This window comes from Bidens hawaiensis, unplaced genomic scaffold (assembly GCF_021521415.1).
Source record: "Bidens hawaiensis isolate Kalapana, Puna unplaced genomic scaffold, B.hawaiensis_p1.1 tig00016667_1, whole genome shotgun sequence".
Lineage (NCBI taxonomy): Eukaryota > Viridiplantae > Streptophyta > Magnoliopsida > Asterales > Asteraceae > Bidens > Bidens hawaiensis.
The window spans coordinates 77729-92889 of NW_027492526.1; the positions used below are offsets into that span (position 1 = coordinate 77729).

Here is a 15161-nt window from a genome sequence, read left to right on the forward strand (position 1 = left end):
TTAAAGTAAAACCCTTAGCCGCCAAACGTGCCATATATCTCTTGATTTCACCATTAGGCTTGTGTTTAATTTTGTATACCCACCTAGAATCAATGGTGCGTTTGCATTCAGGTAGGTTTTATAAAGTCCACGTTTCATTTTTTTCAAGAGCTTCGATTTCTCTTTTCATGGTGTTAACCCAGTTTTCGTCCTGCATGGCTTGATGAAAAAATTTCGGCTCATCCTTATAAGTGATGGCCCCTAAAAAGGCTTTGTGAGATTTAGAGAATTTATCATAGGATAAATAATTAGAAAGAGGATATACCGTGGAAGAAGATCGATTGTCTGTGGTGCGTGAATGGTCAATGGATGGTGGAAAATTTATGTGAAAACCATCAAACCACTTTGGATGAGAGATGTTTCTTTTTAATCTTTTTCGGCCTCTTGCCTCGGAATCTATCTAATTGTTGTTATCTTCCTCATGAACATTATTGGAGATATCAAGTTGTTGTATAACATTTTCTTTGCTTATATTTCATTGTGAAGATTCATAGTTTCTGCTGGACCCACATTTGTTTGTGGGCTCTCTACACTAGGACTCACCTGATGATTACTTTATTCTCAATGCTAGGATCCAACTCATTATTTGTTTGTGTGCTTTCATCGTTTGGATCGAACCCACCATCATTTCCCTTGGTGACATCACTTATCAAAGAATACTAAATTTCTTCATCAATGTGAGGAGGCTCGAACATTTATTTGTCATCTGTTTTCGACTTGATTTCTTTAATAGGAAATTCTTCCTCCACAAAACGAACATCGCGTTTCGGGAAAATTTTACCATGTTCAACATCATAGAATTTGTATCCTTTTGTGCCTTGAGGATATCCTAAGAAAACCCTGGGCCTCCCCCTGATTTGGAACTTATCCCTCCGGTTTCCGTGCTTCAGTAGTATACCAGACAACCAAAAACTTTCATGCCCTTGTAATCGGCTTCCCTTTCAAAAACCAATTCATACGAGGTTTTGTTTTTTATGGCATTTGAGGGTAACAGACTTATAATGTATGTCGCAACTTGTATACATTCACCCCAAAATATTCTTGGCAAGCTTGCTTGAAACATACGTGAACGAGTAGTCTCAAGGAGATGACGATGCTTACGTTCCACTACCCCGTTTTGATGGGGTGTGTGTGGACACATTGTCTCTAGTAAGATCCCTTCCTATGAATAAAAGTTCCTCATTCGGTTGGAAATAAATTCTCCACCGTTATCACATCGGATCTTCTTAATCTGCTTCCCAAACTGTGTTTTTATCATCATTTGAAAGTTCATTAGACATTCTCTTGCATTGCTTTTGTGTTTAATGAGATAGGTTCATATCACCCTACTAAAATCGTCAACAATGGTTAAAAAGAAACAAGCATATGAGGTAGATGGCTTTCGATATTTTCCCCAAACATCACAATGTATCAAGTCGAAACAAGCATTGCTTTTTATATAGCTTTTTTGAAACAGTATGCGAGTAAACTTAGCTTTATTACAAGCATCACAGTTATTGTCCTTAAAATTAAAACAAATATTCTTAAAAAAACCAATTCGACATAATTTATCGTATGAGGCATGACCCAATATTTGATGCCAAACTTCCGCATCCGTCTTAGATAACATTACTTTCTTTTCTCTGATCACCATGCCCATCCGAAAAAGACCATTCACGCATTTACCCACTCCAATCATATTCTTCGAATGTAAGGTCTGCATGCAACAAAAATCAGGAAAGAAACTCACAACACATTGAAGATTCGTGGCAAGTCTGCCTACAGAAAGTAGGTTGAAATTAAAATCAGGAATATATAGAACCCTTGTTATTTTTGTTTGATTTGTTAACGTGCTTTCACCAATGGCCTTAACAGTTATGCTATCACGGTTTGGTATCATGACGGGTGTTTCGTTTGTACATTCTGTGTACTCTTCAAGTAAATTGAGTGTGTGGACTATAGGTTCCGTTGACCTAGAGTCTATAATCCACTCATCATCTTGGTTAAACTTACCTGCCATAGACATATTAGCCTTAGGTATATTGTCACACCCTCAAAATCCACTAACGGAGTTTTACCGTCAGAGGGTGTGAACTGGCAGGATCGGAATCATTAGTTATAACCAAACCCAAGAAAACGTTTAAATGAAAAATAAGTGCGGAAGCGTAAAACCTTAATTCAAAAGTTGCGTCACGCAGGACGACTTAAAACCAAATATAAATGTTAAAATTAAGTTTGCAGAGTAAGATGTTTAACAATTAATGCATGCTCCTAAACCGCGCGCCCGCCTCGGCTACCTGAGAATAACATACTAAAAGGGGTCAACACGAGGTTGGTGAGTTCACAAGTTATATAAGATAAATCGTTTAGCGTTTGAGTTCAGCGTTTTCGTTAAGTGTTTTGCGTAACCACGTTACGGCGTTTAAAAGTTTTGCGTAACCACGTTACGGCGTTTAAATGTTTTGCGTAACCACGTTACGGCGTTTAAGTGTGTAACCACGTTACAGCGTTTAAGTGTGTAACCACGTTACAGCGTTTAAGTGTGTAACCACGTTACAGCGTTTAAGTGTTACCAGATAATGTTATGTCAAATTATATATCGATAGGTAGCTAATCTATACAACAAGTATTACTAAGTGGTTCGAGACCGAAGCTGACTGTTTATCAAGTGCCCGTCACCAGGTCAACCCAGACCATGGCAAGTGTTAGCCAAAAATTACACCCACTCAACCTCCAGTTGAGCTTAGCGTCGGGTGGGGTTTGTCAAACCCAGTAGTACTACTCAACAGTGACTCGCTATTCCAAATATTAACCGGTTCGATGCGTGGGACTTCAAGGGTTACGTGCCGCTTAGCCTCTACAAGTGATATATATAATTTATAACAAAATCTTAAATATGTGTTTATCTCAAAAATGCGTTTATCGGAGTATGTTATCTCCCCCAAGTGAAAAACGTTTGAAAACAGTTCAAAGAGCGGGGTAAGTGAACTCACTGTTTGCGAAGAATATTCCAAATTAGATCACCGAGTGATGCGCGTCGTAGAAAACTCTCTAGCGTTCTAAAATAACAAAGAGATTTTCTAAGTATCGGAACGTTTAACGAGTCTCTAGACTCGGCACATAATACCTATGCACGTATCATGTTTCGTGTTTCGTTTGTGAACCGTGTGTGATTTAAACAAGTACAATTGTGATACGATACACGAGTGAGCAATTACTTTCGTGTCATGTATTAATAACATACTTACAAGCAATTATTCCCGTAAGGGCATTTTGGTCAACAAACAAAGACTAACTAACCATTATTCCCCATAAGGGCAATTTGGTCAATTCATGGCAATCAAACTAGCAACTATTCCCCGCAAGGGTATTTTGGTCAAAATACAACAATTATATAAAAACTATCATATTTCATGCATTCCTACACAACTCAGCAGCTAGTTTCATTGTGACAGAATTTCTACTTGAAAGATTGTACTATTTCACCGATCATATCATCTCAATTAATTCACCAAAAATCACCACTGAAACATACATGTCTTAGGTTTCCAGAACATATTTTATATTATTTTTATTCCATATAGATTTCTCATAATGATCAAAACACTACAGTAAACTCATATCAGTCAGATTCATGCACAACAGAATGTTATTTGCAATTCCCGGTAAACGAAAAATCCAATAAATTCAAGACCACTTGGGTTTGGTTCCTAACTCAGTGAGTCAACTTCCAGAAGTGGAACCAACCCAATTGGCCTCGTAGTTCATGAGATATAGAATTTACAATATAACCTAACAGCAGGTCTAACAGCTCAGCTTTGCATCACGTTTTTGTAAAATCATAAAAGTATACTTCCACTTATCCAAAAATTACGAATTTATACTTTATAGAAACTAGACTCAACCTAGTTTACTGCAGTACCCACAATCTCAATCAATTTTCACGTTTACACTTCGTTACAGTCAGTTAAACATCGTATATACATTCTGTCCAGAATCTGTTCACATCAAAACTCAACAAAATAACAATCTATGAACTATTATGCATCCATATAACCCTCTAGACACTATAACTACTATCCATGCATATCAATCACACCATACATACAAGATTAGGGTTTGTGTTTTAATTCAAATCAAGAACAACAATCAATCATGTATCAATATCAATCTAGTTTATCAATCATCATGAATTCAACAACCATCATGTTAACTCATACATACTTATCAAAATCGGCTGCCTAGGGTTCTTAATTAACCCATTAAACATCAAAATTAAACAACAAGAAGGTAAAGGATGATCAATTATACCTTCCTAGCACCTAGTTCTTGGATTAAACACTTGATTAGGGTTTGTATGTGTGTATGAAAGTGACGGCAGCCTTGGAGAGGGGAGGTGAGAGCTCCGATCGGGATTTGGAAGGAATAATAATAATAGGTTAGGGTTTAGTTTAGGATATATTTATAAGCAAACAAGTTACACTCTAGTCCTTCTACTTTCAAGTGTTGTTTTTCTAGAACATTCCATCATACTTGGACAATAAGTTAACATGACCATAGTATTATCACATAGCACATAATCCTAACACATAATAATCATATAATTATTGTTTTTACGTTTGTCGTTTATTTATCAATCGTTTGCGTCAACTCGTTTGCGTTTCGGTGCAAATCCCGAAAGACTACCCATGTAGTGAGTGTTAAGCGTCATTTAAACCCTAGTTTAAATGTAATGAAGTGTACGTTATAGATTCAACGATCTTAAAGTTTGAATTGACGGAGTTGAGTTAACGGAGTTAACCTGAAATTGACGATTGTCACATCATTCCCATGTTAAAGAATTTTCGTCCCGAAAATTTGAGTCAAGTCGTGATGAGAGTCTGAAAGAGTAAGAAGAAAAATTTTCAGTTTGTCATATCATCCCCTAGTAAAAAGAAATTTCGTCCCGAAATTTAATTCATACCTTCGGTGATGTTTGACGGTTTGCCGGGTTTCGCGGTTTTCGGTGTTTGGTTAGCCCTTCAAAAAGGTGAGGATACTTTTTCATCATTTGATCCTCGCGTTCCCACGTGAACTCCGGTCCACGTCTCGAGTTCCAACGAACCTTAACGATTGGAATTTTGCTGTGTTTGAGTGTTTTGGTTTCCCAATCCAAAACTTCGACTGGTTCCTCAATGAACCGTAACTGTTCATCAACTTGCAGTTCCTCCAAAGGGACTACTTGGGTTTCATCAGATAGGCATTTCTTCAAATTTGATACGTGGAATACATCGTGTACGCCACTGAGTTCTGTTGGTAGGTCCAGTCGGTACGCCACCGGACCAATGCGCTCAGTTATCCGGTACGGACCAACATACCGTGGGTTGAGTTTGTTTCGCTTACCAAAGCGAACTACACCTTTCCAAGGTGAGACTTTGAGTAACACCCGATCGTTCACTTTAAATTCGAGAGGTTTTCGGCGCTTGTCGGCGTAACTCTTTTGGCGATCCCGTGCTGCTGCCATGCGATTTCGGATTTGAACAATCTTTTCCGAGGTTTCGAGTACCAGTTCTGGACCAGTGATTTGGCTGTCACCCACCTCTGCCCAGCAGAGTGGTGATCGACACTTCCGTCCGTACAGCGCTTCAAACGGCGCTGCCTTAATACTTGCGTGGTAGCTGTTATTATACGAAAACTCTACCAAGGGTAAGTGGGGTTCCCAACTTTTTCCGAAATCTAAAACGCATGCACGCAACATATCCTCCAGGGTCTGAATAGTCCGTTCACTTTGCCCATCCGTCTGAGGATGGTATGCTGTACTCATATCGAGACGTGTGCCAGTGCGCTTTGCAGCGACTTCCAAAAGTGTGAGGTAAAACGAGAATCTCGATCGGAAATGATCGAGACAGACACTCCGTGTCTAGACACCACTTCTTTCATGTATACTCGAGTCAGTCTTTCCATTTTGTCCGTTTCCTTAATCGCTAGGAAATGTGCCGATTTAGTCAACCGGTCAACGATCACCCAGATGGTATCGCATCCCGTCGGTGTCTTAGGCAAACCCGTAATAAAATCCATTGAGATGTGCTCCCATTTCCACATTGGGAGTTCCGGTTGTTGCAGTAGACCAGATGGTTTCTGGTATTCAATCTTGACTCTGGCACAAGTCAAGCATTTGCTCACGTAGGTGGCAATGTCGGCTTTCATGTTCGGCCACCAGTAAAGTGCCTTTAAATCATGATACATTTTATCTGAGCCAGGGTGGATAGAATATCGGGACTTGTGAGCTTCGTCCATCACTAGAGTTCTCAACTCTCCGTATCGTGGAACCCAAATCCGGTTCTCAAAATATCGGACCCCGTCCGATCTGGTTTCAAGTTGCTTGTTCATGCCCCGCATGAGTTCCGATGGAAGATTTTCATCTTTCAAAGCTTCCAGTTGCGCATCGCGAATCTGATCGGGTAAGCTGGCATGAATCGTAAGTTGCAATGCTCTTACTCGTCTGGGTTTTTCTGTTTCTTTTCTGCTGAGGGCGTCGGCCACCACATTGGCCTTGCCAGGGTGGTACTTGATTGCACAATCATAATCTTTAAGCAGCTCGACCCAACGACGCTGTCGCATGTTCAGCTCTTTCTGATCGTAGATATGTTGGAGACTCTTGTGGTCGGTGTAAATGGTAAACTTGGTACCGTACAAGTAATGCCTCCATATCTTAAGAGCAAACACCACAGCTCCGAGTTCCAAATCATGGGTCGTGTAGTTCTTCTCGTGAACCCGTAGTTGTCTAGAGGCGTAGGCTATAACCTTCTCGAGTTGCATCAGCACACAACCGAGACCTTGTATAGATGCGTCACAGTGTACCTCAAAATTTTCTGTTCCCTCGGGGAGGGCTAAAATAGGGGCGCTACAAAGCTTGGTTTTCAACAGTTGGAAAGCGGATTCTTGCGCGTCACCCCAGTTGTACTTAGTGCCCTTGTGAGTCAAAGCGGTGAGGGGTTGAGCAATCTTTGAAAATCCCTCGATGAAACGCCGATAGTAGCCGGCCAGTCCTAGGAATTGTCGCACTTCAGTCGGAGTCTTAGGTGCTTCCCAGTTTTTGATGGCCTCTACCTTACCGGGATCGACATGGATACCATTCTCGTTGATCACATGTCCTAAAAAGTGAACCTCGCGAAGCCAAAATTCACATTTCGAGACTTTAGCATACAGTTGTTCCTTCTTCAGTAGTTCCAGAATTATCCTTAAGTGCTCTTCGTGGTCAGTCTCGTTCTTGGAGTAGACAAGAATATCATCGATGAAAACAATCACGAACTTGTCGAGGTACGCCTTGCATACTCGATTCATGAGATCCATAAATACGGCTGGCGCGTTGGTTAGGCCAAAAGGCATAACCGAGAACTCGTAGTGACCATACCGTGTTCTGAAAGCCGTATTTGAAATATCTTCTTCGCGCACTCTCAACTGGTGGTAACCGGATCGTAGATCGATCTTCGAGTAGTAACTCGATCCCTGAAGCTGGTCAAATAAATCATCAATTCGGGGTAAAGGATAACGGTTCTTGACCGTCACCTTGTTCAACTCCCGGTAGTCGATGCACATCCGAAAAGTCCCGTCTTTCTTTCGGACAAACAAGACAGGGGCTCCCCATGGCGATGAGCTAGGTCGGATAAAACCCTTATCCAACAAATCTTGCAACTGAGTTGACAACTCCTGAAGTTTCGCCGGTGCGAGTCGATACGGGGCTCGTGCTATGGGTGCTGCACCGGGTGTCAACTCGATTTGGAATTCGACTTGACGAATAGGAGGGAGTCCGGGCAAATCCTCCGGGAAAACTTCCGGAAAGTCTCGCACAACCGGTATGTCTTCAATTCGTTTCTCCTCCGCGGGTTTCTCAACAATCTGCGCCAAAATTGCCGGATGACCCTTTCGTAGATACTTCTGTGCTTTCATAAGGGTGATGATGCTGTTGGTCATGCCGCTTCTCTCGCCTCGGACCGTAATGATCTCGCCGGAAGGGGTGGTAATATGGACTATTTTATCATGGCATATAATCTCCGCTCGGTTCTCGGATAACCAGTCCATGCCGACAACGACATCGAAACTACTAAGCGTAAAAGGAATAAGGTCGATGTCAAAAACATGACCTGACAGTTTCAACTTACATCCCGCAAGTATATGAGTTGTTACTACAGTTTTACCATTAGCTAATTCAACAGGAAACTTAGCGTCTAACGGGGTTGGAGTAAGGTCTAAAAGTTGGCTAAAGGCTTTCGACACAAAACTCCTATCAGCTCCAGTGTCAAACAAAATGGAAGCAAAATAATCGTTTACAGGGAACTTACCGGACACCACATGCGGATCATTGCGGGCTTGACCCGATCCAATCACAAACGCTCTTCCTTTGCCATTTCCTCCATCGTTAGTGCCACTTCCATTGCCCCCATTGTTGTCATTATGTTTCAGCTTGGGGCAATCCTTCCGGAAATGACCTTCCTGTCCACATTCAAAACATCCCTTAGTCGTCATCGGTTGCTTAGGAGCACCCTTTGCCGCAAGGTCTCCTCTACATTCTTTCGCTTGGTGACCTATCTTTCCGCATCTTTGACACTTGACACGGTCACACTGGCCAACATGATGATAGTTGCACCTGTTGCACTTTGGATACTTCCCAGCATATCCGCTCGAAACCTGCCCGCTACCGTTGTTGTTGGAGTTGTTGTTGTTATGATTCTGAGTGTTAAAGCTCCGGGTGAACTCGGGTTTACGGTAGTGTTGTTGCGGTGGGAGGTTCGAGGATGAAGATCTGGTGTTGTCGAACTTTCTCTTCCCGCTGTTCGGGTTGCTGTTGTTGTTACTGTTGCTGACGTGGTCATTACTCGGGTTGTCACGGGCTTTAACAGTCGAACCCCTCGGTGGTAACGCACCCTGGGTCACAGCCTGATCCGTCAGTTTGTGAGCCAAACGGATCGCTTGTTGGATCGTGGCTGGTCTGGAAGACGTCACCATACCCTGAATCTGTGGTGCTAACCCATCAATGTACATCTCTATTCTCTTGCTCGGCGGATCCACCATCCGCGGACACATCACTGCCACTTATTAGTCTAATTAAAAATTCATGATTAAAACCATTGTATTCGCTACAAAGTATTTCCAATCAATCCTTAAAATTATAGAAAAATAATAGTTCGGATGGAGACAACCCCTCCATCTAAGTGTCATCCTCACTAGATGTCGTCATCTGAGGACACCTCTGAATGTGCCTCCTCCTCAGCTGGTTCCTCCTCCGGTTCTTCTTCAGGTTCCTCCTCGGGCTCCTCTTCGGGATCTTCCTCGGGATCCTCCTCAGGCTCCTCTTCGGGATCTTCTTCAGGTTCTACATCAGGCTCCTCTTCGGGATCTTCTTCAGGTTCTACTTCAGGCTCTGCCCCAGGCTCGGCCTCAGGCTCTGCCTCAGGGTCGGCTGCGTTCTGAGCAATCTGCATTTGTAGGATATCGCAACGCTCTAACGCTATTTCGGTTCGGGTCCTTGCTTCTTGGAGTTGCTCTTGCAAGTCTATCATCTCGGCTTGCATCTTCATCATAACCTTGGTTTGTTGCTCACTAGTCTCTTGCATTTCTTTCATTGCCGCTGCCATGCGGGCAATCTCCTCCTGAGTCTCGGTTCCATCTTTTAACAATCTGGAAACGTTCTCTCTCGTGTAGCGCATGTAACCCACATCACGCTCCAAACATGAAACAACGGCTGCGAGAACTCTCTCTACAGGTTCGGTTATGGGTGGTAGGGTGTTGGGATAAGCAGGGTGGTTCGGGTGAGGCAATGGGGGAACTTGTTCACGGTAGACCATACGTCTGATCATGTTGGGGTACCATTCCCAGCTAACGTTGTTGTCATACAAGCCTCCGGATAGGCGGTACCTCTTCGGTGCAGGAGCTTCGAGTTCCGGGACTACGCGGGGGTGGCGAGGCAGTAGGTAACTGCGGTTCCTTCCCGTGAGCATGCGTCATCGAATCGGATGATGATGAGGGTGGCGTCGACATCCCTACAGGTAAGCCGTGTATGCGCGCGCGTATGAGCGAAAGAGGTAAGAGATAAGATTACAAGACTACACAAACCTATGCAGTGCGTATTATTATAACTAATGGGTCGTCGCGGTTATAGTCTAGTATGCATGCAGTTTCTAGTTCGCTATAACCAATGGCTCTGATACCAATCTGTCACACCCTCAAAATCCACTAACGGAGTTTTACCGTCAGAGGGTGTGAACTGGCAGGATCGGAATCATTAGTTATAACCAAACCCAAGAAAACGTTTAAATGAAAAATAAGTGCGGAAGCGTAAAACCTTAATTCAAAAGTTGCGTCACGCAGGACGACTTAAAACCAAATATAAATGTTAAAATTAGGTTTGCAGAGTAAGATGTTTAACAATTAATGCATGCTCCTAAACCGCGCGCCCGCCTCGGCTACCTGAGAATAACATACTAAAAGGGGTCAACACGAGGTTGGTGAGTTCACAAGTTATATAAGATAAATCGTTTAGCGTTTGAGTTCAGCGTTTTCGTTAAGTGTTTTGCGTAACCACGTTACGGCGTTTAAAAGTTTTGCGTAACCACGTTACGGCGTTTAAATGTTTTGCGTAACCACGTTACGGCGTTTAAGTGTGTAACCACGTTACAGCGTTTAAGTGTGTAACCACGTTACAGCGTTTAAGTGTGTAACCACGATACAGCGTTTAAGTGTGTAACCACGTTACAGCGTTTAAGTGTTACCAGATAATGTTATGTCAAATTATATATCGATAGGTAGCTAATCTATACAACAAGTATTACTAAGTGGTTCGAGACCGAAGCTGACTGTTTATCAAGTGCCCGTCACCAGGTCAACCCAGACCATGGTAAGTGTTAGCCAAAAATTACACCCACTCAACCTCCAGTTGAGCTTAGCGTCGGGTGGGGTTTGTCAAACCCAGTAGTACTACTCAACAGTGACTCGCTATTCCAAATATTAACCGGTTCGATGCGTGGGACTTCAAGGGTTACGTGCCGCTTAGCCTCTACAAGTGATATATATAATTTATAACAAAATCTTAAATATGTGTTTATCTCAAAAATGCGTTTATCGGAGTATGTTATCTCCCCCAAGTGAAAAACGTTTGAAAACAGTTCAAAGAGCGGGGTAAGTGAACTCACTGTTTGCGAAGAATATTCCAAATTAGATCACCGAGTGATGCGCGTCGTAGAAAACTCTCTAGCGTTCTAAAATAACAAAGAGATTTTCTAAGTATCGGAACGTTTAACGAGTCTCTAGACTCGGCACATAATACCTATGCACGTATCATGTTTCGTGTTTCGTTTGTGAACCGTGTGTGATTTAAACAAGTACAATTGTGATACGATACACGAGTGAGCAATTACTTTCGTGTCATGTATTAATAACATACTTACAAGCAATTATTCCCGTAAGGGCATTTTGGTCAACAAACAAAGACTAACTAACCATTATTCCCCATAAGGGCAATTTGGTCAATTCATGGCAATCAAACTAGCAACTATTCCCCGCAAGGGTATTTTGGTCAAAATACAACAATTATATAAAAACTATCATATTTCATGCATTCCTACACAACTCAGCAGCTAGTTTCATTGTGACAGAATTTCTACTTGAAAGATTGTACTATTTCACCGATCATATCATCTCAATTAATTCACCAAAAATCACCACTGAAACATACATGTCTTAGGTTTCCAGAACATATTTTATATTATTTTTATTCCATATAGATTTCTCATAATGATCAAAACACTACAGTAAACTCATATCAGTCAGATTCATGCACAACAGAATGTTATTTGCAATTCCCGGTAAACGAAAAATCCAATAAATTCAAGACCACTTGGGTTTGGTTCCTAACTCAGTGAGTCAACTTCCAGAAGTGGAACCAACCCAATTGGCCTCGTAGTTCATGAGATATAGAATTTACAATATAACCTAACAGCAGGTCTAACAGCTCAGCTTTGCATCACGTTTTTGTAAAATCATAAAAGTATACTTCCACTTATCCAAAAATTACGAATTTATACTTTATAGAAACTAGACTCAACCTAGTTTACTGCAGTACCCACAATCTCAATCAATTTTCACGTTTACACTTCGTTACAGTCAGTTAAACATCGTATATACATTCTGTCCAGAATCTGTTCACATCAAAACTCAACAAAATAACAATCTATGAACTATTATGCATCCATATAACCCTCTAGACACTATAACTACTATCCATGCATATCAATCACACCATACATACAAGATTAGGGTTTGTGTTTTAATTCAAATCAAGAACAACAATCAATCATGTATCAATATCAATCTAGTTTATCAATCATCATGAATTCAACAACCATCATGTTAACTCATACATACTTATCAAAATCGGCTGCCTAGGGTTCTTAATTAACCCATTAAACATCAAAATTAAACAACAAGAAGGTAAAGGATGATCAATTATACCTTCCTAGCACCTAGTTCTTGGATTAAACACTTGATTAGGGTTTGTATGTGTGTATGAAAGTGACGGCAGCCTTGGAGAGGGGAGGTGAGAGCTCCGATCGGGATTTGGAAGGAATAATAATAATAGGTTAGGGTTTAGTTTAGGATATATTTATAAGCAAACAAGTTACACTCTAGTCCTTCTACTTTCAAGTGTTGTTTTTCTAGAACATTCCATCATACTTGGACAATAAGTTAACATGACCATAGTATTATCACATAGCACATAATCCTAACACATAATAATCATATAATTATTGTTTTTACGTTTGTCGTTTATTTATCAATCGTTTGCGTCAACTCGTTTGCGTTTCGGTGCAAATCCCGAAAGACTACCCATGTAGTGAGTGTTAAGCGTCATTTAAACCCTAGTTTAAATGTAATGAAGTGTACGTTATAGATTCAACGATCTTAAAGTTTGAATTGACGGAGTTGAGTTAACGGAGTTAACCTGAAATTGACGATTGTCACATATATGGTTACCATGTGAGATTTCTTTAGTTCCTGTAAAGTGCTTGAATAAAGTTCAGTATTGCTCTTCACTTAACCCCCATATCGTCGCCTTTTCATTTGTTTCGACACAACCAACCTTTGGTATAGATTTTTCCCCTTTTCCTTTGCCCATCCACCAATCAAGGTACCCAATTCTCTCAAAACAAGTATCTCGGTTGTGACCAGATTTTCCATAGTGGCTACACTATTCGGTTTCACCAGCCCGCTTTGTCTCGCTTGTTTTGTGGTCTGGCTTGAAAGGAAACCGAATCAATTTGTGACCTCATTGAAGAAGCAATACTTCTCTGTTGCTCATCCTTGGAAGCTAAACAAAAGGCTTCCCCCAAAGTGGGGCTCGGTTTCATTGATAGGAGATGAGTCCTAATTGTTGTGAACTCCATGTCTAGCCCCATGAGGAACTCGTACATTCGTTCCTTCTCTCCAAATTACTTCATCTTTTTTACCGACATCGCATGAACATTTACCACAGATGCAGCGTGGCGGTGACAACACGGTTTGGATTTCATCCCATAAGGAAAGCAATTTTGTATAATATGTGGACACTGAAGCTCCCTCTTGACGCGTAATGGTAAGGGACTGTTTCAACACGTATGCGTGTGGTGCACTTTCTTTACCAAACCGTTTTCTTAGATCGGACCATATCTCAATATAAGTGTTGGCGTATTTTACACTCCCTTGTATATCTTTCTCCATGGCGGTGGTCAACCAACCCTTGATCATTGTGTCGCAAAGCAGCCAGGCCGTGTACGTGTAGCTCATTTGATCCGGTCTCGGGATAGAACCATCCACGAAACCCATCTTGTTTTTGGCGAACAAGAAGTTCGTCATCTCTTGAAACCAGTCGCTATATCTAAGGCCCCCGTCCAGGTGCCCTACCTTTCATGTTAGGTTTACTCATAAACACAGTTCTACAAATCATTGTAAATTAAAACTTTCGCGGAATATTAAAACTTTCATTCATCCATTACAAACATATAAACTTGTTTTTAAAACGTATCATAAAACATCATATTTAAAACATCATTTCTTCCATCTTTGGATGCCAGTCGTTCAATCCTTGCTATGTGTCGTTCTCATGCTAGCTCCTAAAGCGTGTTCACCTACATGCATACTAAACGCTGTGTGAGTTGTAGTTAATCAGACAACTTACCATACAACCACTACATGCATTTATATATATATGTGTGTGTGTGTGTGTGGTCTGAAGACACATAGTCGCTCATCTAACCTGCTCACCTTACCGCTAACCTCTTACTGCCCCTACATCTTAGCCACTTAATTACGGAAGCACAATGAGGCATCCCTCCCACGTACTAATGTGATGCCAACTATTCAACGAAGACACGTAGAGGATTTCCCTCCCACGTACTAACGTCGCGCCACTTAATGAAGAAGGCACGTATAGGCCTACCCTACCACATACTATTGTCATGCCACTCACACCTTTACCAACTCCCTACCACTTCTACCACACTCTATCACGACTTGCCTGCAACACACTTCTCATCATTACATCATTTACATAATAAACAAGGCACATCATAACATTCAAACACACTACTTATCACCTGGAAATCATTCTCCTTGGCGATACGTGCAATGTCCGAAGATCGTTAACGTGCCGACAAACATTACTTTCCCTTCAATAAGTGAAAAATCCGAAGATCCTTCACGCACCGACAGGCATCCATTCATGTCCTTCATATATACTATCACATCAATCATTATAGCATACACTTACCACTTAAGGTAAGTGTATTCACACTTCACACCAAGTATGTACACAGCCCCGAAAACATAACAAGGAAGTGGGGCTTGAAACTCACCTGAGTCCTGCTACGTTCACCGTTAATGGTTATTCCTTTCTTTAGCTTTGCGCGGCTAACTGTATAACAATTATACGTATCAATTTACTATCACTGCTCATGTCACGTTTCTAGTGTAATTATAACCCTCAACGAACGGGGGTCCGGGGGTAGCGCCCCTAGCAGCAGGGTTCTAGGGGCGGCAGCCTCTAGCAGGGTCCAAAGGGCAGAGCCCCTAGCTAGGGTCAAGCTTGGAAAAATTTTATTTTCATTAACTGTCTTAACACATTTTTCATTATA

General features: G+C 41.5%; 1 protein-coding gene across 1 annotated transcript; it reads right to left on the reverse strand.

Annotated features, from left to right (window-relative positions):
- Positions 1–13416: 13416 nt before the first annotated feature.
- LOC143551827 (uncharacterized) lies at positions 13417–13854 on the reverse strand. The gene has a single exon (XM_077042173.1). It carries the CDS (start codon positions 13852–13854, stop codon positions 13417–13419), a length of 438 nt encoding a protein of 145 aa, XP_076898288.1.
- Positions 13855–15161: the final 1307 nt, after the last annotated feature.

Coding starts and splice junctions, on each gene's coding strand:
- LOC143551827 (XM_077042173.1), bottom strand. CDS start 13,854: ATGGGTTTCGTGGATGGTTCTATCCCGAGACCGGATCAAATGAGCTAC.